Source organism: Stigmatopora argus, chromosome 1 (assembly GCF_051989625.1).
Source record: "Stigmatopora argus isolate UIUO_Sarg chromosome 1, RoL_Sarg_1.0, whole genome shotgun sequence".
NCBI classification, from domain to species: domain Eukaryota; kingdom Metazoa; phylum Chordata; class Actinopteri; order Syngnathiformes; family Syngnathidae; genus Stigmatopora; species Stigmatopora argus.
The window spans coordinates 31,405,195-31,429,666 of record NC_135387.1 but is presented as its reverse complement, the minus strand read 5'-3'; the positions used below and the strand labels follow the sequence as shown (position 1 = coordinate 31,429,666).

Sequence of the window (24,472 nt, the reverse complement as noted above, 5' to 3'; positions counted from 1 at the left end):
GGGCGGCCGGGGGCTTTCGGTCCATTTGCCCTGCCACGACACAAGGACAGACGGACGGACGGACGGACGGGGCGTCCCGCTCGCGCGGCTCAGCCTCTGCCGAGCCTCTGCCGAGCCGCTGCCATGGCAACGGCGGTCGTCTCGGCTGGAGCCCGGAGGAGTCGCGCGCAACTGGCAGGCTGAGCTCGGGGGCCGCCGACCTGGGAGCCGACGTGACGGTACACTTGATTATTCAAATAGCTACCTTGGGCCGGCATGGGACAGAAGGTTGGGCTAATTTGATATCTTCTCACACTATTTCTCATACAGTTTATACTTTCTTTGTATTGATGTGACATGAAATGCGAGGCCAAACAATAGAAGCAAGTCTTTGAGTTGAAAGTAAATCCAAAAGAGGGGGCTGTTTTTGTTGTGGTTTTTTTTCTGTTCCCTGCCTGTCTCTCGAAGCCACATGTTGCAACGTTAAGACGTCCTGTACACAAAGAATGCTCCTATGCAACTCTTGTCAAATGTCCCATTCGGAGGCTGACTGGATGACTGGCTAACTGGCTGGCCACGTCGCAAGTGAAGGGAAAAAGCGAGAGAGAGAGAAAGAGAGAGAGAAAGAGAGAGCGAGAGAGAGAAAGAGAGAGCGAGAGACAGAAAGAGAGAGAGATGGTGCTTTGTGGCGCGGCGGGACCAGCAGCCAAAATCTACGGTTGGAGCTTTGACTCGCCCCGTTTCGGATGTTCGATTGCAAAATCAGGCGTTTCTCTCACTTCCTTCTCCGCCGTAAAACAAAGGCACTCTCTCGCTCTCTTGCTCTCTCGCTCTCTCGCTCTCTCGCTCACTCGCGCGTACGCCGCGCTTTGTTGCACAACGGGACGGGACGACCCCCCTCCCCCCGCGCTCATGTCAACTCATTGGCGAGAGCGTGGATTGGACGTCGAGCGTCGTCAATGTCACGGAAAGATCACAATTCACAGCCTTTCCTCCCCCTTGAAATAAACGGGACCCATATCCTCGCCATCCGGTGCGCTTCAAAAATCAAATAAAATCAAATTAAAATAAACAAGGTGACAGTGGGGGCATCACTGAGTCTTTATTTTGTTATCGTGTTGTCTTTTTCAGATTCCATGATTGTAAATGAGCATTGATTCAGAAGAATTTATCATCATTTGAAACAAATGCAACCATGTGTTATAATACTTGTACACAGCAAAGGTTGTGGCCAACACGACTCGAAATGTGATGTAGCGGCTCCTTTTTCGGGGGAGACATTCACTTGTTCCGAATCGTATGTAGCATGCGATCGACGATGGATGCCGCACGCGGAGGTTGGAGGCAAAGAGGCGTAGATGCCATTCAAACAGGTGTGAGGAGGAGGAGGAGGAGGAGGAGGAGGAGGAGGAGGAGGAGGAGGAGGAGGAGGAGGAGGAGGAAGGAGGAGGAGGCGGAGGAGGCATCTTTTTGCAGAGTCCCCTCGGCCGGTCGGCCAGCCGGAAGTAGGTCGACGGAAACCGAAAGCGACGTCTGGTTTCTTTTGTCTGAACTCCACAAGGTTTTAGACACAGGTGGGAAAGAGATGACCGCCCCGGTGTAGGACGGACGTAGAGAGAGAAGAGAGAGAGAGGGGGGGAGCGGGAGAGAGAGAGGGGGGAGCGGGAGAGAGAGAGAGAGAGAGAGAGAGAGAGAGAGGGAGAGAGAGAGAGAGAGAGAGAGAGAGAGGGAGAGGGAGAGAGAGAGAGAGAAAGGGACGAAGGGGAGAGAACCCCCCCCCCGCCCCCGGTTATCCTTCCCTTTGCTTCAGCTCACCATTCTTGTGAGTGCTGTTTAGCACCGGGCGGGACAGCTGCAAACAGGTGTGCTGCGGTCCGGACCGGACCGGACCCGACTGGAGCGTAGTGAAGCGGAGCAGAAGGGGCTACCCAGTCTCGGAAGCCCAACCGAGACGGGACGACGGCGGGGGTGGTGGTGGGGGGGGGGTGCTTTTGGGGGAGGGAGAGCAGGAAGCCACAGCTCAAGTGTGCTCTTTATTAACAGGGAGAAGGAGGGAGAGAGAAAGGGGGAGACAGAGGGAGAGAAGAGAAAGAGAGAGACAGAGAGAGAAAGGGAGAGGGAGGGAGAGAGATAGAGAGAGAAAGGGGAGGGAGAGAGAGAGAGAGAGAGAGAGAAAGGGGAGGGAGAGAGAGAGAAGAGAAAGAGAGAGAGAGGTGGTAGTGGTAGGGGCTGGGGGTGGGGGGCGGTTACTGGGGGGGTTGGGTGTCAGGGCTTCGCCATGGCAAGCAGGAAGGCGGTGTGCGCGGATGCGCCCAAACCGAGTCCGCTGGCGTCCGAGGCGGAGATGTTCGGCGAATTTCAGGACTGGTGCCTGCGCACTTACGGGGACTCCGGCAAGACCAAGACCGTCACGCGGCGGAAATACAATAAAATCATGCAGACCCTGTTGCAAAACGACGAGGCGGACGGCGTGTACGTGCAGGACAACAGCCACATTAACGCCAAATTCAAATTCTGGGTCAAGTCCAAAGGATTTCAGGTGGGCGCCGGCGTGCTGGGAGAGCACAACAACAAGAAGGGAGCTCCGGGCAAGCCCGTCCTCTACGTCCCCGTCAAGTCCACGGTAAAGTCCGTCCACGCAACTTCCTTTTTCACGCGCGGCCGGCCACTTTGTCCGGCGGCTGCCCGCCCGCTTGCCCGCCTGCCCGCCTGGGCGCGTGCGCGCGTGCCTCGCTGCGAGCGTGGCTCGGCCGCGGCCCCGTGCGCTCTCATCCACGCTGCCATGGCAACGCCGCTGCCTGCCGGGCCGGGCCACGTCGCACCGGACGGTGCGCGATTCGCCGCAATCCCACGGCCCATTTAGCCGTCCCGCGAGCTCTCATTTGGGGGCGCCCGACAACAAAAGCATGCGCTAGAGCTCAAGTCGCGGCGTGCGATAATCAAAGGTCGGTGCCAGCCCGTCTGAGCAACACGTCCCGGCCGACGCCGCCATTTTTACGTCCCGTCCCGTTAGATTGAACGTCGATCGCCGTCCACTTGAAATGGATGGTGACTGCGACGCCTGTCCTTGCGCTTGCCGTCTTTGTTTTGGGGCACTTGCCGTTGATATGGCTGGTTGATTTACATCACTTCTTTTTGGGACACTTATTTCTTTTGAAATTTGACTAACTTAGCCAATAACTGTTCAACTCGGAGACCCGACGTCTTTATTCGAAGGACTAACTGGTGAATTTAGGGGCGCTTTTTTTGAAATGTCACGACTACCTGATGAATTTGGGGGCGCTCGCTACCTGCTCGTTTAAGCAGACTTCCTATTTGGCAGGAAGTCTGGGGCCGGTACCGTTTCATTTTGAGGCACTTTCATTTCAATTTGGCCAACTTCCTGTTGAATATAGGGGCCACCGCCTCTTTATTTGAGGCACCACTTCTTAAAGTCCTTGTTTTATTTTGAAACACTGAATTTTGGGGGAACAACCTGTATATTTTGAGGCACTTGATCTCGAATTTGGGTAATGAGCATATTTTTGCTCTTTTATGTTAAATTTGGAGGCACAAACCATGAATTTGGGGATAAGTTTGGCACCGCAGCGGAATTCTTTGCACAGTGACCCACACACACACACAAAAATCTTGTACAGGAAGTGACCCCAGAATGCTTCATCCAGGGTGTCACCCGAACCCAACAGAAAGTGTTCTAGGTACCCTAAAAATGCATAAGGATTTGACCCAAAATGAACTCATTGACTACAGAGGCCCATTGGTTAGCGCGTCAGCCTGACTGTTGTGGGACCGAGGGTAAGATTACAGATGGGAGTTTGCAGGTTGTCCCCGGGCTATGCGTTAGTTTTCTCCGGGTACTCCGGTTTAGCTAGCTAGTTAAACACTGTAGATTGCCCCTAGTTATGAGCGTGAGTGTTTATGGTTGTCCTTTGTCTCCTCGTGCCCTGCCATTGACTGGCCACCGATTCAGGGTGTCCCACCGCCTGGTGCCCGTAGTTGGCTGGGATAGGCTCCAGCACCCTACGTGAACCTTGTTAATATATGCTGCGGGGAAAGTGGTTGATTGATTGACAATGATAGATGTGAAAATGGACTTCAACTGGGAGGACTAACCCTAACCCAATTGACGGTTGTATGTGTCCGATTCATTTGGATTGAGAGGGGGCCAATGAATGACCATTAATAACACTGAAACTGAGAAGAGAGAAAGTCGGCAAGAAATGTCCTAAAATGTCCTAATATGAAATAAGCACAAGTGACCTGGAGCAAAACATTCATCCGTTTTCGGACATTTATCGGCTCACCGATTTCCCCCAGCAATTTCTCCGGAAATGGCAATTTATAGTATCAGGACAATTTTCACGTCACGCGGTGCAGGGCACGGCATTTATTTCTCAAGAATTTGGCGGTCTCCACACCTAAAATCTCGGTCCGGTCCGGTCCTGTCCAGGTGCAGTCCTGCTCTCGGCGCCACGTCATCTAGTATCGCGAGGCGCGTCCCGGGACCGTCGGACGGCGAGCCACAGCTGCTCCCGGACCGTGCCAAGTTTGTGTGTGCGTGGCGGGGGGTTAGAGGGGCGTCAAATGACGGCCGGCCGGGTGGCCGGCCGGCCGGCGCCGTCCTCACGCGCACAGAGGGTCTTTCTTCTCTCTGGGCACACAAGGCGGCGTCAGTGCGCGACGGGACAAAGGGGGGTTCCGGCGACTCCTTCCAGAAGCTTCTGTCCTCTCCTCGCCGTCCATTTTTCTGGCCGCGGGCGTCTCGTCTTCACGCGTACAGAATAGCCACCTCGTTTAGCTCTCGTTATGTTCGGATTAGCACTTTCCCCCCAAAATGATGCGGTTCCGGACCGGCTCCCAAAAAAAGCGTTCCGGGCAAAAATGAGCGCAAAAAGGATGGATCTATGTAGGGAGCTGTTGCTTTTAGTTGCCATGCCAACCAAACCGTAACCCGCTGCGATTAGCGGCTTTCAGCTGCCCGTTTGCCGCTCGGGGTATTTGCGGAGGAATCGTCGCCATGTGGGACCAGCTCGTTAGAATTGCTTTCGTCGCCGCTTGCCGTCGTGCCCGTTGGCCGCTTCTCTTGACATTCGGGCTGATTTTCCAACATGCTACGTGGCGGGGCGAACACAGTCGGAACCGACAATGTACTGTTCTGCCAAATTTGACTAAAACATTTTCCAGTTTTCCACTGCCAAGCAATGATATCAGTATTTTAGAGCCTCAAAAAAAGCAAGGTGCCCCAAAATGAGCAGGACAGGACCCCAAAAGAACAGGATGTAAGCTCCAAATGCTCCCAAATCAACTGGAAGTGAGGCCAAAATGAGCAGGAGGTGGCCTGCCATGCCCTCAGATGAATAGAAAGTGACCCCAAATGAAGAGGAAGTCATCATTTTGGGAGTCATTCCCCTCAAAATTGACACGATGTCACGCTAATGGAAAGGAAGTGATCGGAGAATGCCTGAAAATGAATAGGAAGTGACCCGTCAAATCCCTCGTCTCAATAGGAAGTGCCCATCGTCGGGAAGTGAGCAGTTAACGGGTGACTCACTCACTGCCAGGGACGCTCGGAGTGGGCGGGGCTAGGGCGATGGGAGACACACACCTTTTTAGCTTTGTTTTGGGGCACATTTGATGATATGAGCGCCAGCCATATCGACAATGCGCGGCCACGACGGACGAACGGACGGGCGGGCGTGCGTGCGTGAGAGGGGTGGGGGGTCGTCGTTTCCTCCCTTCGGCACCCTCTCTGTTGCCATGGAGAGACCCTTCTTTGCTTCCCCATAGGAACAGAAATTAACACCATTTTTAACTGGCCCGGGGGCCTCCTCCCTTGCCTCCCCTCCCCTCCCCTAACCCTTCTTTTCCCTCCCCTCCCCCCTTGCGCTCCTAACACACTCACCCACACACGTCTCCAAGTCGACGACGATAATCCCCTGCGGCGCGCCTCCGCCGTCATCGCAAAAGCTTCCGCCACTTGGCGGAAATGGTCTCGTGAATCTTCGCCTTCCAAATTTCAGAGGCCTTTTCCCACAGAATTGTTGCCAATCCAACGGACGGCGAGTGCAAGGACTCCAAAAAGTGGCGTCCTTCCACCGGCGCGGTTAGCGAGCGAGGCGTTATGGCGGGACGCTTTCGTTTTTGGCTCCAACGCGGTCTCGGTGTTCCCCGGCCGTCTCTCCTTGACCGGGGACATCGAGACCGGTCGCCTCGGTCGGCCGTGGCCTTTCTTTTGGGTTAGCATTGGGCTAAGGCTAACCCTAACCCTTTGGGTCAAGGACCGCCTCGTGAAAAGAGGAGGACGAAAAAGGCCAAGTTAAAAAAAATGAAATAATAATCAAAGGCCATATTGGCTGGCCACCAATTGCCTGCCGCTCGTAATCGGACGCGATAGGCTCGACGGGCCTGAAACGGAACATAAACCGACAGGAAGTGAGCCGGAATTGACCCAATGTCAACGGGAAGCGATGCCAAATAAAAAGGAAGGGACCGCAAGTGATCCGGAAGCAACCGCAAACGCGGCTTGCCCAGCTCGCCCGTCCGATTCCGCCGTTCTCGTGGGCCCCGGGCGGGACCGTCGGTCCGCCCTCTGTTGTGCGCGGCAGAGCGCCGGCGGGGTTGGGGGCGGGAAGGCGGGCGGGCGGTCGGGCGCTCGCTCGCTCGGGCTGGCGCTCCGGCTAGGGAGAGGCCGAGCGGCCCGCTCCCAGCCTCCAGTCTCCTAGCAACCGAGCGCTTTGTGGCGGGACGGGGAGCCGGCGAGAACGAGGAGGAGAAAGAAGAGGAGGATGGGCACTGGGCTGCCGGGGAAAGCAAAGAACGCCACGTGTCCTGGGGTGAAGCCCCACCATGGCTGGGCATCGGGGACATCTCCCACCACGTGAAGGCTCATCTACGCCACCCTACCGGGAGGAAGATCCAGGGCCGCGACGGCTGGAACAAAAACCCGACATTGCACGCAAACATACGCGTTCGTTATAAACAGCCCCGTCACGTTTATGCGGCCTCGATTTCGTCAACGCTTGGGCCAATTGGAACAAAACTGTCCAACCGGTAGCATTTGGAACATTTGAAATGGGCCTCTATTGTCTAGATGGACACAATGGTGGATTTGAGGGGCCAAATCTCAAGAGGGCCCACGGGAACGCTCGGCCAAAAAGTGCACGGGAAAAAGAAGAGCTACTCAAAATGGGCTTTACGGAAATGCAAAAAAAAAAAGCCTAAGAGAGGCATTTTGGGGCAGGATCAAAATTGGGTGCAATGCGCACTCGGAGAAAAGAGATTAGCCCAATCCGGCCCGAACGGACGTGTCGCCGTCGTTTCTGGCCAGAATACGGCGGCGTTGACGGGGCCCGGCCGGCCCGGGATTCTTATCGTTGCATTTATTAGCCTTGTGTCTTGCCCTGCGCTGACGGGGCATGGCGAGTGAGTGAGCGAGCGAGTGAGCGAGCGAGCGAGAGAGTGGCCGGCCGGGAAGGAGAGACGAGAGTGAGAAAGAGAGAAAGAGAGAGAGACGGAGAGAGCGGGCCGGATTAAAACAAGCCCACTCTGTGAGCTGGTTTTAGTTGCCGTGGCAACCGTCGTTACCTCGCACTCGGGAGAGCCCGAGCGAGAGGAGACCAAGAGTGAACGGGAGGGGGGAGGGAGGGAGGGAGGGAGGAAGGGCGCAATGGGAGGCGCAAGAAACCGCTGGCCGGCCGGCAAAATGTCAACGAAAGGAAACGCTCTTCAACTTTCGCAACTTATCTTAGCTCCACATACGGGGGCCAATTTACTCGCCAGCGCCCTCATTGGGCTCGACAGCATATGATCACCCCTCCCAGTTGGAACGGATTGGACGTCCCGGGTTCCCTTCCGGTTGCTTGGGGGGCAATTCCAAGCCACTTCCCGGAAGTAATAAGAACGGGACGTAGACCGTCGGCAGTTAACGGCACGGTATCGGCCGGCCGCTCTCGAGGGCCCCCCCGATGGCGGGGAGCGCTAACCCCCGCGCGACGTCTCCGCCGTGGCTCGCCCGTCCCTTTACGGGCGGCACGCACGTCGAGGTCGCAAAGGGACGGGTGCCCGGGAGGGTGGGGGGGGGGGGGCTTGGGGTTTGAAGTGGCCCAAGCCGGCAGGCGAGATGCCACGTGAGTACGTGGTCCCGGCGATCGCGCTCACGTGACCCTTTGCCCGGCGCACCTGCCCGGGAGGAATCGGCGGCAGTTTCTATGGCGACGGGGTCAGCGGCGCGGGAGGCGGGACGGCCGCCGGAGGTGGCGAGAGGCGGGCGGGAGGGGGGTGGGGGGTTGGCTTTATGGAGGCAGGCAGAGGCTCTCTTGGCTCTTCCACTGGGTTATTTTTACACAGCTGGGCAAAGGGTCGGGAAAAGAAAGCTCCTGCCGTCGCCCCGGTCGTCCGCCCGTGGGCCGGGACCCCACGCTCCCCTCCCCCCCCTGCCCGTCACCGGCGTTCAAAGGCTTCCTACCCAGTCGAGACCCACGGCCAGAAAGAGAATAGTCAATGGTCATGTTCTCCTAATGACGTCTTCACGTGACCGACGTGGTTGGTGTTCCCCTATCGCACCCACATCTGACCTACCTCCCCTCTCGGGTCGCTAGGTGCGCCTTCCGCCATGTCGCGGGCTCTCTTAAGAAGGGATTCTATGAAAGGACCGACGCCGTCCGTGGGCCAAGCGGGAAAACGGGAAAACGGGCGGGAACCGGAGCAAAACAATTGGGGACGGCGAGCCCACGCAATCTATTGTCTCTTCCGTGTGTGCCTTTTCAGTGTTCGGACGGCAACCCGAGCCAGGACAACTCGTCGTTGAAACGCGTGGCCGTGGTGGAAGACTTCTTTGACATCATCTACGCCATGCACGTGGAGATCGGCGCCGATCCCGGCCGTCCGCCCAAACATGCCGGCCAGAAGAAGACCTACAAAGCGGTCAGTCCAAATTCTCTCTGGCTATCCTACCTTGTTGATTCCCTCACACTCGCTCACTCATTGATTCACTCACTCACTCACTCACTCACTCACTCACTCTCACTCACTCACTCACTCACTCACTAACCCAGCATTTACCGGCCGATGCTGGCTCATTCAAAAGACAATATTTACCCTTTTCCTTTTTCTGTCAACGGGCTAAAGATTTGATTCATTGCTCTTCCGTACCACTCATCCTCGTAAGGGTCGCAGGGGTTTTCCAGAGCCTACCCCAGCTGACTTTGGGCGAAAGGGAGACTAATACACCCTAGACTGGTCGCCAGTCGGTCATAGGGCACACAAAGCGACAAAGGTTCATCCCCGCTCACAATCCTACTGCCCGCAACGGGAATGGAGGCGGCGCCGGCCCGCACCCAAGGCAGCACCCTACCCCCTAACCCAGGGTTGGGCAAACTTTTGGGCCCGGGGGGGGGGGGGGCACATTGACTTTAAAAATTTGACAGGCGGGTGGGCCGGGTCAGCACAAGATACGATACATCTAAAAAACTGCATCCGTTAACAGTACATATGAAAGTTAACAGAAAAAAAGGACTAAAGTATTATCACTCATGTGGGATTTATGGGGTGCTTTCTTGGTTTTCATCCGACTAAAGGTCTGTTCACACACACACACATGTCGAGGCAAATAACAGCAGAATCCTCTGTGCCATCTTCTGGATGTTTGGAAATTTGGCTGCACTTCATGAAGCCTAAAACGCAAGAGACTTTCAGGGAGTTGAACTTGTCACATTGGAGATCAATCCGTTCCAACGGCAACTCCCGTGGAACCCTTTCCGGGTCTTGTGAGAACACCAACATGACACCAGCTGTCAATTTTTCCTAAATCACAAAACCGACGGCAGAATTACTCATGCAGGTCATCCAATGTTTTCCTGTATTTTGACCGCATTAAAAAAAATAATAATAATTTGGACAACGTCGGCGGGCCGGATTAAAAGGCCTAACGGGCCGCATATGGCCCGCGGGCCGTAGTTTGCCCATGTCTGCCCTAACCCTACCTTCTACACCATGAGGTGGCTCGCTAAAGAGTTCAAGGAATCCGATTTTTGAATGAAAAAATAAAAGGGAGAGTGAATATATAATACTATCATGTCAAAAAATATCAAGAGAGACATTTTTAGATAAAAAGAGCATTTCTCCCAGAAGAAAGAAAACAGCATTTTATGGATATATGTTGATATTGATTCATTCAATATTAATCGATTCAATGAATACATTGAAATACTTTCAATATTGACACTTTTTCCTGGTCTACAATCTTTCCATCAGCGGCGGTCCGTGAATTTCCTAACAATGTCTGAATCCATCCAACCCTCAAAAACTATTTGATGGCTATAAAACCTCCACTGCAGCTACAGCTGCGACACATTAAAAAAAGCATCAATAATAACCTCATACAATTGAAATATTATTTAGGAATATAGCCATATTTTACTCACCAAAATCCATCCTCCTTCTTTTCTATCGGCATCGAAGCTAATACTGAAAGTTGAGCCTGTCCTGTCGGATTTCCGGCACACGTTTTTATTCGATTTAGTGCTGAAAATGTTCAAATGTTTCAAATGAAATGGCTTGCCTCTTCCTTGCAACTCCCTCAATAGAAGCCTTTAGCTTTTTACCAACCATATTCAATATTGGATGCATGAGATATTTAATGATACAAATGAAAAAGGTTCTTTGCACACTGGAGATACATTCACGCACTTCCGCATTGCAACGAAGAAGAAGAAGGTAGATGCTGGGTGAGCTGAGCTCTCACAGCGCCAGGCGTCGGTATTAGCGGCGGAAAGAAGTACTACTCCGAAAAAGGGGCGAAATACAAAATTGGACTTGCGAACATTTTTGGACTTCAACGCAATTTGCAGACATGTTCGTATGTACCGTTGTTCGTAAGTTGAATGTTCGTAAGTAGGGGAGCGTCTGTATTTTCCATTTTCCACTTTAAGAAACTATTTTATTTCCATTTGAAAAAAAAAAAAACATGATTAAAAGAAATTTTCCATTACTAAGAAAAAAAAGCTCAAAGGTAGACATTGCTTTAGATCTATAAAAAATGGACTATTTGGGGCTTTTGCTACAGTTCTTTTAATCCAATTTTAAAAAAATAAAAGACATCTAGATATTAGGTCTAAAATGGTCCGGCCCACATGAAATGGAGTTGACGTTAATGCGGCCCGTGAACCAACCCAAGTTTGACACCCTTGGGTTAGAATCCGTTAGATGCTTCAATATGAAAACACACATGTGGAAGCAGCGCAAGCAGGGGAAAAGCAATGAAAGGAAGCTGACAGACAATTTGGAATTATTTCATAAGTATTCATAGACAAAACATCATTAACATCAGTCTGTGATTCCCATATTTTTTTAGGCCGGCAGAGAAGGTCTTGCAGGCCCTGACGGTCCGCCACTGCTTTCCATTATTAGTCAATATTTTGGGTGGTTGTTGTTGTTGTTGTTTCTTCTACATGAAAACATGCAGTGTAGCTTCAGCCTATATGTATGGGAAAGTCCATTGGAAGGAGGCAGTATTGAGGAGAGACGCCTTCCACAAAGAGCTGTGGGAGCATTTTCAGGTCAATAAAGCCGTACGACGCCGACCATCTGAAAGTCGCGCCTTCGTTTGGTGACGAATAAGGCGCCGCAAACCCGTCCGCTCGCGGAACAAAGAGGGCGGAAGAACCACCTCCTTTGTTCATCGTGGCGTGCGGGACGCCTGGGCTAGCCGGCGCGGCCCATCCGGGTCGGCGGGAGCAGACCAGCGGGAGCGGACCGGCGGGAGCGGACCGGCGCACGCGGACCGGCGCACGCGCTCCCGCCCCGACGGCACCGAGGGAAGGACCGAAAAGCAAATGACGGCCATTCCCGCCCCGTAGGAGAGGTCCTGTCACGTCTCATCGCGCCCATCCTTTTGAGGGAGGGAGGGAGGGGGCGGGGCGGAGCCGGGCCGAATATGGAACTGTCAGCGTGGCCTTCTGGGAGCTCCTTCATCCGCGTGGCCTTTCCCTCTCCCTCGGCTGCCTCCGGGGGCTCCCATGTGCGGAGGGGGCGGGGCGGCGGCGGCGGGGGGTGGCCGGGCCCGCCGGGGGCCGGCGCCCCCGCCGTCTCTGCCCGCTCTCGTGAAGGTCGCCTTTTCCAGGGAAGCGCCGGGAGGAGAAGGGCAGTGGGGGTGGCCGCCGTGCGACGCTCCGGCCGGCCCGACCGGGGCCGGCTCGGCCCGGGACTCGGCTTAAACGGCCCGTTTCGCATTCCAAACATTGACGTGACTATAAGGTCGCATCAAAATGAGCCACCGTTTGGACGGGCCCCAAGTAAAGACGGTCCCTGATGACCCTGAGAAATGTCTAGCGTACACCAAATAAGGCTTGAAAAAGCCGCCCCGCTCGTCACTCGGATTGTGCAGGCGCGTCCGCGCCGACTGTCCACCCCTTCCCGTCATCGACGCTTGCTAGAATAGACGCTAACGCGCTGAGCACGTTTCGTCTAGCGACGACACGGCGGCGCGTGTTTGGACGCTCGCGGCCAGAAAGGTCCAATCGCAAGGGAGACTTTCTGGGACTCTGCGGCAGGGTGAGGGTCGGAGCCCTTCCCAGCTAACCCTGAGCACCCCGCATCGGCGCTCTGTTTTTTTTTTGTGGTGATGGCCAGATCGCAGAGACCTACGCCTTCCTGCCGCGAGAGGCGGTGACCCGCTTCCTCATGAGCTGCGGCGAGTGTCAAAAGAGGATGCACATCAACCCCAGCGCGGCCGAGTTCAAAGGTAACGCCGCCTCGTATTTTGTCTTAAGCGTACGGCACTTGAGTCCACGTCCGACCCGCCGGGAGCGGGAGGGGCCGTCCTTTGCGCCCCCCCCCCCCCCCCCCCCCCGCTTCCAACGGATGGGACGTCGTCCGAACCGCCGGAAGAGCGAGGAGCCCGGGGAAAAGACATTGGGCATTGTCTTTCCTCGTCAGAAAACGACCGTCCGACGTCGCTGGCGCCGGAGTTGATTGACTACAACATGCCGTTGACGGCCACCTACCTGAAGCAGATGAAGCTGCAGTGCATGACTGCCACCCACAGGGTAGGTAGGCCAAGGAACGAGGTGAGGTCGGGGGGAGGGACCGCGTTAGGGTCGGTCCAAAACTCGGGCAGGAGTGGACTTCTCGGCGCCGTTTCTCGGCGCGGCCCGACGGCGACATTTTAGGGCATTTTAGGCTTAGGTCAGGCCTAGCCTGACCCCGCTCCCTACGACCTGGAGGGCGGCGTTTGACTAGCGGACGCCTAGCCGCCCGGCGACATCGCGCGACATTCCCTCGGCGTCGGTGACCGTTTCCTCGGACGTTTAGACTTCCCCATGGCCGTCCGTGACGGAGTCGACCTTGTTGTGTGTGTCTCTGGCGTCCAGGATGACTCGTCGGTCAGCAGCGAGGACGGCGCGCCCGCCCCTCCCGACGGCCCGCCGCCCGTCATCAAGGAAGAAGACGGTGAGAGCCGCCCTCCGCCGCCGGGGATAGAGTCAGCTCTCTCTGTGCGTGTCGTCCACGCGCTTGACGCCGTCCAAAACCTGTGACAAAATACACGTGATGCGGGCTCTCGTTCAATTTGGCCCAAAAAGGGGCTTTTTTGGGGCACGCCGAGGTTTTCCGGCCATAATAAATGTCGCTGGCCCGGCGATGTCCAAAATAACTTGAGCCGGTCTTCTCCCGCGGGCGCAGGGGACGACGTCTCTTCGGAGAGCAGCAGCGGGGGCGGCGGGGGCGGCGGGGACACGTGGCCCCACGAAGGCCCGTACGGGGAGCGGAGCGAGAACGGCTCGGGCGTACCCCTGGACTTCAGCGGCGCCTTGGAGCGGCGCCGGCCGCCGCTCCGCCCGAGCGCCGCATCGACGCCGCCGGACCGGTTCTCGCCGGCGGAGCCCGGCGGGAAGCGTCCTCCGAAAAGCCCGTACGCCAAGGTAAGGGCGCTAACCCGCCGGCAATCCGGCGGACGGGCGTTGACGGCGGCCGCCCGGCAGTCGCCGACGGCGTACGGCTACGACCCGAGCGGGACGGAGGGCGACGGGGGTGCCGAGGACCTGAGCTCCGGCCGCGGGGCGGCGCTGGCGGCGGGGGACGAGGACGAGGACGATCACGACGACGACGGCGACAAACTCAACGACGCCGAGGGAATGGACCCGGAGAGGCTGAAAGCCTTTAACGTTAGTCCCTTTCTTTTCATGATTTGGTGGTTGTTTCTTTTTATTTTTTTTATTTGATGGAAGTACTTTTCTGCACTTGGCTGGCAACCCAAGCGGAGAAACAAAGGTTTTTTTTCTTTTCATGAGATGATTTTTTTGGTTCCAAAAACGTTTCTTATTTTGAAGGGCCAATTTTGGCTATATCAAATCTTTCCTGTCTTCCTACTTTGTACGTCAGATGTTTGTGCGTCTGTTCGTGGACGAGAATCTGGACCGCATGGTGCCCATCTCCAAGCAGCCCAAGGAGAAGATCCAGGCCATCATGGAATCGTGCGGCCGGCAGTTCCCCGAGTTCCAGGAGCGCTCGCGCAAGCGCATTCGCACCTACCTCAAATCTTGCCGGCGCATGAAAAAGAGCGGTCTGGAGGTGCCCTCCCTCATTCCCTATTTTGGCTAACTGTGGTGGTGGGGAGGTCGTCGTTTGGGTTAGGGTTAGGGGGCCTCCTGGCTTTTTCTCGCAAGAGTCCGACGCTTTGGTGTGGCCGTCAGATCCGACCGACGCCCCCTCACCTGACCTCCGCCTTGGCCGAAAACATCCTGGCGGCGGCCTGCGACAGCGAGACCCGCAACGCCGCCAAGAGAATGCGCCTGGACATCTACCCGGCGGTAAGCCTCGGCCCGGTCCTCCGCCCGCCCGCCCGCCGGCCGGCCGGCTCCCGCTAAAGGCACGTCTCCCCCCAGGACGAGGCGGACGCCCCGGCGGAGCGGGACGCCCCCGCGGCCGTCTCGGCTTTCGCCCAAGACGGGCTCTACGCCAATGGCGGCCTCAACTACAACCCGCGAGCGTACGGCCCGGCGCCCGCCGACCGCCAGGGCTGCGCCGTCGCGCCGCAGAGCAACGGTAAGTCCTTGGCCTTTCCCTTGACCACCCACAAAAGCGGGATCCTTTTGAGTGGGGGTGGGCAAGTCGACTCCCGAGTGACTCGGCGTTTCTTTGCCCTTCCGGCGGATGGGACGACTACAGACGCTCCCCTACTTACGAACATTCCAGTTACGAACAACGGTGCATACGAACGTGTCTGCAAATTGCGTTTATGTCCAAAAATGTTCGTAAGTCCGATTTTGTATTGCGCCTTTTTCCGAGTAGTGCTTCTTTCCGCTGCTAATACCGATGCCTGGCTTTGTGAGGGCTCAGCTCACCTAGCATCCACCTTGCTCTGCCCAGTTCGTTGCAGTGCGGAAGTGCGTGAACGTATCTCCTGTGCGCAAAGAACCTTTTTATCATTAAATATCTCGTGCATCCATTATTCAATATGGTTGGTGAAAAGCGAAAGGCTTCTATTGAGGGAGGTGCAAGGAAGAGGCAAGCCATTTCATTTGAAACGAGTGGCAATAATAACGAACCTTGATGCGCATGAGAAAGTGGTGAGCGTTGCACGGGCATTGAATCGTTCGACCGTCAGTACCATTTCTAAACATAAAGATCGAGCAGCAGGACCCAAATATTGAACGTTGCACAAAGTTTGCAAATCAATGAATCATTGAATGATGCCATACAGTGCTACTGCATCATTTATGAAGAAAAAAAAGAAAACTGCAATCGTCATTAGATAGCTTCTTTCGGCCACTTTCTAGTAAATCTCTCTAATGTATGTATACAGTACTGTATGTATTCTCTCCATGTTATTAAATGTTTTTTCAGTACTAACCAATGCGTGTCACTTATACAAGCCTTAAACATACAAATGCACTTATATAAACCTTCAATATACTTATATTGGCCTTAAACATAAATTATAATACAAAATATAGCAGTGAGCAACTTACGGACAAATTCAACTTATGAACAATCGCTCGGAACCGAACTCGTTCGTAAGTAGGGGAGCGTCTGTATTGTTTTTTTTTCTTTCATTTTAACGATGACAGAAAGATAAAACAAGCGACTGCGCCCAATGCCCACTAACTGATTTTGAGAGCGTTCCACAGGTTTTAGCGACCGTTATTTTGGCCCGCGCGAGCATGATCTGAAGCGGGCACATTTTCCGGCAAAATCACGGCGGCGTTTTTTTGTCTCTCCGCAGGTCCCACCGACCTGAGCATGAAGTCGGCGGCGACGGACGCCTCGTCGCCCGGCGCTTACGGGCAGGGTGGCGGCGGCGGCGGGGGCGGGGGAGCCTCGGCCCAGCTCAGTCCCCCCGAAGTGACGGCGGTCAGGCAGCTGATCGCCGGCTACAGGGAGTCGGCCGCCTTCCTGCTGCGCTCGGCCGACGAACTGGAGAACCTCATCCTGCAGCAGAACTGAGCGGGAGGGAGGGTGCGGGCGGGGGTTCGGCTTTTCTACTCGAGGTAGCCGTCGCGTCCGCCGTTTACGCGCGCCTTCCTTCTTCCCCCCCCCCCACCGGACCTCCGTCTTCTCTCGTTGGTCTCAGGAAGTCAGGTGTGGGTCAGCCTGCGTGTCCAAAACAATGAAAACAACACCACTTTATCGCTAGTTGTGTGCTGCAATCCGGGCTAATATTGACAAGCAAATATGCTGCTTTTTGCTCCCTAAAGGGTGAGTTGGCGCCGACATTGGAATAGCCTTCCTTCCGCTGTAGGGACCCGGAAAGGCCAAGTGATTTCCTATTAACGTGAGGGATCGCCCGGCCCCCAACGCGCATACCCTAGACCCCCCACCCCAAAAAATCTACTCCTCCACGGCGGACGTCGGTAGACGGACGGCGCCGCCCCGAACGAGGCGAGCGACAATCGTTGACGGGCGGCGTGGCGCTCGGTTTACAAGGCAGACGGACTGTCCCGACGAGGCCGGATAAACGAAGCCGCTCCTTTTGATGTTTGTACAACGCTAATGCGGGCTAACACCCCCGACGGCGAGAGCAAAGACGCCAGACGTAAGCGTCGGGCGCCGATTGAAAGGAATCTCAGACGGCGCACACCTTAGCACAAAAACAAATCTCCTCTAGCCAAACGACAGAGCGGTGGTTCTCGAACAAGGGCTCCCTCTAGTGGTGAGCGAAAGAAGCGCGGAATCAAACGGTCAAACCGCCGCGATCGCTTTGCCGTCGTACGCCGTCAAAATGACGTCGGCGCCGACCTCCCCTCGCCGCGTTCACGTGTTGTTTGACGTCCCGGAGAGGCGTCCGACTCCGGGAAGCAAAATTACTTGGGAAGCACTTTATAGCTCAGGATGAAAAAACAAACAAAAAACAACAATAACAAAAAGAGGACGTTCCGCATCGGGCCCCTAGGAGGCGCTCGGCGGACCAGCACGCTGGCTCCCTGGAACTAGAGCCCAGGTAGCATGAGGGAGGGGCCAATTGCTGGTTTGAGGGTTCAAACAAGATGCCATGAGCACGTGCCAGCTAAAATCACCACCAATCAATGAGAGCCTATGAATGGGATTTCAAATATTTTCTTATTCTTATGAATACAATGATTTTTTTCCCCCTTTTGATGATTTTACACACGTGCATTCCCTTCTTTCTCGCCAGCCCGTGAGAAAGGGGCACGGTGGTGACCACCCTTGGATGTCAAAAAGAAAGGGGAGCGCCAAAACCGGTAGTGCGGGTCTCAATGGGCCCCGGGGCCGGGACTTGGACACCCGGTTTCTCTCCGTGCACGAGGCTGGACCAAAATGAAACGGAAAAATGGTTTGGGCTGCGTGGCAGCGCCTCCTCAGCAAACACCAACTTCAGGTATCGTGCCACGCGTGGGTTTTCGGCTCGCTGATGGATAAGAGATTTTTGGGAGAGCTAAATGTTGGTGCCTGCCGCTAGGTGGCGACTCAATTGCCTTTTAGGTCATGCCCCTGGTTTTTGGTGGGCATTGCAGTATGCCGCAACCTCGTTTTTAGGGTTAAGGATAAGAATTCTTATCCACTTTAATCCGAGAAAATGTGTTTTTTTTGGGGGGGGGGCATAGATTTAATGTTTTTTTTAAATAGATATTTGGGGATTTTAAAAGATGAGAACTTTTGTCCGTGTGAGCCGTAGATGTTTTTCCATTCATGTGAGAACTTGGTGGTACAAGAGAGTTTTTTTTTTTTTACATGTGAGATGTTTTCTTCATTATTTTGTGGAAGAGCTTTTGTGACTGTCAGGTAAATGTTTGTGAACTGTAGGATGCTTTGGAAGAGTTTTGCGGGGGGGGGGCGTGTGAGTTCTTCCATGGGGCACTTGGTTTTAGGGTGGATTTTTTTGGGGGGTAGAATATGAGCGTCCACCAGAAGTCCTTGTGACATGCAGGCTTTTGTTTCCTTTGTTTTTTTCCCGGCCGTCGTCTAAACGGACAGCCCGCGAGCACCCGATGCCGCGCCACGCCTGCCGGCTAGCACGCTAGCCGGCTCCCTTGGATGTCCGTCGTACCATTTGGTGGTTTTTGCTTCCGTGGGCCGTCCTAGTCTCTGGCCGTTGCTGAAAATGTGCCCCGCCCCGGTAGCTTGCGGGTGGCTCAAGTGCTCAGATAATACCGTGCGTGTACTGTATAGCTGTACAAAGAGTGATCAAAGCTGTTTTCAATGGTTCTTTTTGGGGGGGTTACGAAGATGAAGAAGAAGAAGAAGAAAAAAAAAGCCCTTGCCTGTTTCAACTTCTCATTTGGTGGTGCTCTGTAATGCTATTGTCATTCATTTCATTTGCCTCTCCTGCACTGAGAAGAAGAAGAAGAAGAAGAAGACTGTAGCTCTGTGCACAGCGGTGGTGGCGGGGGCAGGGGCTCAAACTTGGTACCCCCCCTCCCATCCAGGCACCCTCCCTCCCTCCCGTCTGCCCGTTTTGGACTCAGTGAAAGTGTGATGTTTACATGTACAGTTTTTCAAAATGTGGTTTTCTCGAGGACAGACGGTCCCAGCGACGGCTTAAAGCGGCCCCGCCCATTCCGACTACCCGTCCGTGCACAAAAAAAAGAGCGGGTCGCAAAAGAAAAACGCTCCCCGTCGTCGTCTACATTGGGCCAGAAAAAAAACTCCAAATCCCGGAGAGGCTGGCAAAATATGCGCACTTTTCGGGGGGGAAAATGTATGCGGGGGGGTTGGAGCCTATTTCACTTGACTACCAGTGGGATGGTTAGGATTCCTTTTTTCGATTTGTTGGTGGCGGGTGGTGAGAGAGTCTGATGTCGAAACGGGGGCGGCCATTGACGAAGGGCGCCGAAGAAACGAGGCCCTAAAGCGCCGGGGGAAAACGCCCGCTAAGGTAAATGAAGCCATTCCCCTCCCTTTCCTTTCCTTTCCTTTCCGTTCCTTTCCACTCCCGCCCGGCCTTTACGGGGAAGCCATAAAGCTCAGGAAGTCGTCCGGCTCCCCGAACTGAACCCGAACGGCCGTCAGATGACGTGGCCGCGCCCGCTCCGATCACCCTCAACGTTTCTATGGAGATGTCTATTCTTTTGTACATTTCTCATTGTCTTTGCAAAGTTTTACAGTTCGTGGAGTGTTTATAAGTATGGATATTTATGATTCTATGTGGAAATACAAAAAAGAAAAAAGAAAAAAAAAGACTTTTCCTTTCTTATTTGTTTCATGTGAAAAGGAGGGGCGGGGGGGGGGTGACCCTAAATCAGGGTTGAGCACACTTTTTGGCCGGGGGGGGGGGGCACATTGACTTTAAAAATTTGACAGACGGGCCGGGTCAGCACAAGATACGATACATATAAAAAAACGGCATCCTTCAACAGTACATACGAAACATAAAGAGAAAAAAAGGAAGGAAGGTTTGCTTGTATTTCATGCACAAACTTTTTTTTCTCTTGTAGCTTCACATTCAGCTCATTCACGTGTCAGGATGTCCACAGTAAAAGTTCAATGTTCACAAATGTCAGTATTTTCAAGTCGCTACAATAATGAACTCATCTCCTGTTTGAGCTCCCACACACATTGACATACTTTTTCTAGACTAGCGCGCTATCTATTGGGGAAACGAGGGTATTGCAGTGAAATGAATGAGGTCATGATTTTTACTATAATTTGGACAATGTCGGCGGGCCAGATTAAAAAGCCTAACGGGCCGTATTAGGCCCGCGGGCCGTAGTTTGCCCTAAATCCACCTTCAAAATGTATCCTTACGGAGTCTAATTTGGAATAAGGTCTCCTTGAAACGTCAAAAGATGCTCTTGAACGTGGTTCCCCGCTAAATTGGACTTGGAACAAAGTTATAACTATGCATTTTTTTGGGGAACTCTAAATGTGTAAATCATTTGCCCATGCTGGGATGGGAGTGGCGCGTGTGTGCCATAAACCCGATGAACGAATAGCCTTGAGTGATGGGACGGAATGACGTGACGTGTTTCTTGCTGCTCCTGCACAAAGCAAGGTGGGCGGGGAAGGGGAGGGGCGCGACCGGCTGCCGGACTTCGCTGATGTGTGCAATTTTGAAAGCAGGAAGTGGGCTGGCGTACCTGAAAAGCGACTTTGCTCAAAGTGGCCTTCTCTCTCTCTCTTTCTCTTTCTCTGTCTGCGTTTCTTTCTCTTCTCTTCTCTTCTCTTCTGTTCTCTGAGGCAGCGGCATGTCTGAGGTGGGTTGCCAGCGGCCGGAAGTCTTCGACGAGCCCAAGGTAAGGACCGGCCGTGCGAGGCGAGAAAAATCCCAAAGCGACTGACTGACGCCCCCTTGAGCAAGCGAGCGAGGGAACAAAGGCTGCTTTTTGCGCTGTCCGCCGGTATGGAAATGAGACGGCAAGTTCCGTCCCCAACGTTCGATCGCATTGGTTTTTAAGTCGGTCGAAAAGTAGATCATTCCTCAGCCGTCTTCCTGAATCGGACGTCTATCGTCGTCCAAAACACCAACGACCACCTTGCAATCTTTTTGAACTCATTTCACGTTAGTCATCCCCCCCGCCGCCGGTGTCCTCAGGTGGAACTCCACGTTCATCTGGATGGAGCCGTCCGAGCGCAAACCATCATCGACGTGGCCAGGTGAGGAGGCGCGCAAGAGAGAAAGACCCCGACCCGTCCGACGGACGGACGTCCTCCCGGGTGACCGACCTCTTTAATGCCGCCGACAGGAGACGGGGGATCCGTCCGCCGGCCGACACGCCCGAGGAGTTGCGGCGACTGCTGGTCCTTCGGGAGCCGGCCTCCCTCACCGGCTTCCTGGCCAAATTTGCCATCTACATGCACATCATCGCGTGAGCTCACCCTAACCCTTACCTTTCCCTGCCGGAAAGTACCATATATCCCAAATGAGTCTTCCCAAACGCCGGGTCCCGCGGTTGTAGTTCTTAAGCCTCCGGGAATGACGGCAAGCTCCCAGTTATTAAATATAATATACATAGTTTACAGTCTACCTTTGAATGCTCTGTTGACGCCAACATTTAGCGGTAGGATTTCTTTTGTAAAAACAGCCGAAATGACGGCCAGCACCAAATTAGTGTGCTCGCCATCATACTAACTGTATCGAAGAACTGGGTGTATTAAGAACTCTATATCCCAGCAGTCACTGCGCAGTACTTTATCTACGGGAAAATAGTAGAGTCGGGGGCTGCTTTCCGTAGTTGTCCTATCGACGGATTTATTGTATTTTATCGTGATAACAATTTTTGATTTGGTCCATATATAAAGCGCACTGGATTATAAGGCGCCCTGTCTATTTTGGAGATTTTTTTTGACTTTTATGCGCGCCTTATAGTCGTGAAAATACGGTAACTGCCGGGCCCGTCCGTTGACCGAGGTTCTTTTCTTTCCTCTCTCTCTCTCGGGCCAGTGGAGACAGAGACGCCATCCGGAGGATCGCCTACGAGTTCGTGGAGGACAAAGCCCGGCAGGGCGTGATTTACGCCGAGGTCCGATACAGCCCCCACCTCCTGGCCAACGCCGACGTGGACCCCCTTCCGTGGGACCAGGCCGAGTAGGGCGCCTCGTCGCAGCCGCCCCCGCCGGGCCCCGCCTCACGGCTTTCCGCCCCGCCGTCCAGGGGAGACCTGAGCCCGGACGAGGTGGTCCGACTGGTCAGCCGCGGCCTGAGCGACGGCGAGAGGGCCTTCCGGGTCAAAGTCCGTTCCATTCTGTGCTGCATGCGCCACATGCCAAGTAATCCGCCGCCCAATCAGATTAGATAAGGAGCTCGGCCTTGGCGCCGAATGCCGAAAGCGGATCCGTTACTCACCGGCGGCTGTTTTAAAGCGGTGGACTTTGAAGTGCTATGGAAAGAAAGCTAATTCCGCAAAAACTGACCCCGGCGCAGGCTGGTCGGCGAGCGTGGTGGAACTGTGCAAGAAGTACCGCCACGAGGGAGTGGTGGCCATCGACCTGGCGGGCGATGAGTCGCTGGACTGCCAGGCCTACCCGGGCCACGCGCGGGCCTACCAGGTGAGCTCTCCTCTCCGCCATGTCGGCTAGCGCGGGCGTCCCGGCACGTCGGCTAGCGCGGGGCTCCGGCATGTCGGCCTTGCGTCCGCAGGAAGCGGCGCGCTGCGGGATCCGCCGGACGGTCCACGCGGGCGAAGTGGGCCCGCCGTCCGTGGTCAAGGAGGTACGGGGAGCGCCTTCCTCTGGGGCCGTGGCGGATGTCCTTTGAGGCCTCGCCCAATGTGCTCGCAGGCCGTGGAGGTGCTGAAGGCCGAGCGCGTGGGCCACGGCTACAGGGCCCTGGAAGACCCGGAGCTTTATGCCCGACTGTTGGCCGCCAACATGCACTTTGAGGTAGCCCGCGTGAAATTCAAAGGGAGCCAAGTCAACGGGGTTAGGCCAGATTGCCGTGCGCTCGGCAGGTGTGTCCCATCTCCAGCAGGCTGACGGGCGCCTGCGCCGGCGACTTCAGCGAGCATCCGGCCGTCACGTGAGGGAGCGCCGGCTCGGCGGGCGGCGATTGGCGAGGCTTGACCCGGGCGGGTCCTTTTGCGCAGGTTGAGGAAGGACAAGGCCAACTACTCGCTGAACACGGACGACCCTCTGATCTTCGACTCCACGCTGCAGCTGGACTACGGCGTGGCGTGCCGCCACATGGGCTTCACCCGCCAGGAATTCCGGAGACTGGTCGGTCAGACGTTGGCTTCCGTTGTCGAGTGTACTTTTAGTTAGAAATAAAAATCGAACACTTTTTTGGGGGGGGAGGGGTTGAAATTAAAAAAAAAATCAGAAAAATTTACATGTAAATGTTTGTTTTTAACGGCTAAAAGTGGGTGCGTTGTTTTGCAGAACATTTGTTCGGCAGCGTCTTCCTTCTTACCCGAGCCGGAGAAGAGGGAGCTCCTGCTCCGACTCTACCGGGCCTACGGCATGACGAGGAGCACGCCCTTTTGACCTTCGCCCAAGGCGGGGCCGGCCAGCGCGACCCTTGCCCCGAGCCGACGGAAACGGCAGCCGCGCCCTGGGAGAAAAGAAAGCTGCGCCCCGCACCTTCACTGCCAGCGACGCTTTGGAATGACCACGCCGAATCGGCAGGCGGCGCGCTACCGCCGTCAATGTCCGCCGATTCGGCTCGTCTCAATAAAACAGTTGATTGCGCCGTCGACTGAATTGCGAGATGAATTTAGCGCGGGGCTTCTCCAATAGCTGACTTGGAGAAACATACTTTTACAAGAATCAAGTGTCATTGCACATTGGCTCAGTGGGGGGCAGTAGCGCGCTCACCGTCCATTTAACAAGGATGAAATCTGGTGCGGAAGAGTGTTAAAGGTGAGGCCATTTCGGGTGGCGGCGGGCAAAGCGCTTTGGGAAAAGTCTGTCGCCAAAAGGCTGATCTTCACTTCCATCTGATTATATTTTTTTTGCTTTTTATTACACAATGAAAATGGCTATCACAAAGTTATCACGGAACAGTTAGCAATAAATAGAGTCCGTACGCCGAGCTTGGATGGAAATGTAAGGGGGGCGGGTATTGAAAAAGACAATGCTGACAGAGGAGAATACAAAGAAAGGACACGCTGAAACTGCGGAAACGTCCATAGCGTCGGTCTTCCACGGCCGCCCGGCCTCCGTTTAGGACGCTCCGTCGTCGTCGCCACCGCCGCCCTCGTCCTGACCCTCTTGACTGGCAGATCCCTGGGCCTCGGGCGCCGCCGAAGGTGCCTCGGGCTGGCCTGACAAAAGCAAATGTGAGCCCCATTAGAAACGGAGAAAAAGCCAGGCTTTCACGCGCTGGTAGCCCTACGCCCAAAAGCAAGCTTTTATCGGGAAATACGCCCGTCGACGGCAAGGCGTCACGGCGCCGTCGAGCGGAACGCGCTTCCGCTGCCGTTACGGTGACTGGTAATGTTTAGGGTTAAGCTAGTTTGGAAGGAAGGCCATTTCAATATACATCTACCCACATATGAGACACAATTCCTGGGTAAAAATACCTACCAGAACCGCCCAGGACCAGTTCCAACACAAGCACTCTTTTCAATAAAAGTGCCCATGTTTGGGACCCAGATTGTGGCTA

General features: G+C 54.8%; 3 protein-coding genes across 4 annotated transcripts in view; 2 read left to right on the top strand and 1 right to left on the bottom strand.

Moving 5' to 3' along the window:
* Window positions 1-2,227: 2,227 nt before the first annotated feature.
* On the top strand, window positions 2,228-16,907 carry nol4la (nucleolar protein 4-like a). The gene is made up of 11 exons (XM_077617389.1): window positions 2,228-2,602; window positions 8,746-8,901; window positions 12,607-12,718; window positions 12,913-13,022; window positions 13,347-13,426; window positions 13,652-13,895; window positions 13,956-14,138; window positions 14,356-14,544; window positions 14,667-14,783; window positions 14,859-15,018; window positions 16,199-16,907. Exons 1-11 carry the CDS (start codon window positions 2,258-2,260, stop codon window positions 16,417-16,419), a joined length of 1,917 nt encoding a protein of 638 aa, XP_077473515.1. The 5' UTR covers window positions 2,228-2,257; the 3' UTR covers window positions 16,420-16,907.
* A 3,538-nt stretch (window positions 16,908-20,445) lies between these two features.
* ada (adenosine deaminase) lies at window positions 20,446-23,563 on the top strand. Its single transcript, XM_077617415.1, has 11 exons — window positions 20,446-20,666; window positions 20,966-21,027; window positions 21,117-21,239; window positions 21,815-21,958; window positions 22,025-22,140; window positions 22,295-22,419; window positions 22,511-22,582; window positions 22,651-22,752; window positions 22,821-22,888; window positions 22,956-23,085; window positions 23,248-23,563. The coding sequence occupies exons 1-11, from the start codon at window positions 20,619-20,621 to the stop codon at window positions 23,350-23,352; spliced, it is 1,095 nt and encodes a 364-aa protein (XP_077473541.1). The 5' UTR covers window positions 20,446-20,618; the 3' UTR covers window positions 23,353-23,563.
* Window positions 23,564-23,808: 245 nt separating this feature from the next.
* pkig (protein kinase (cAMP-dependent, catalytic) inhibitor gamma) overlaps window positions 23,809-24,472 on the bottom strand; it is a 37,222-nt gene continuing 36,558 nt past the window's right edge. For both annotated transcript variants that reach the window (XM_077617478.1, XM_077617488.1), the window contains one exon: window positions 23,809-24,131. In XM_077617478.1, the coding sequence (XP_077473604.1) occupies window positions 24,031-24,131 (101 nt within the window). In that variant the 3' untranslated portion in view covers window positions 23,809-24,030. The remainder of the gene's footprint in view (window positions 24,132-24,472) is intronic.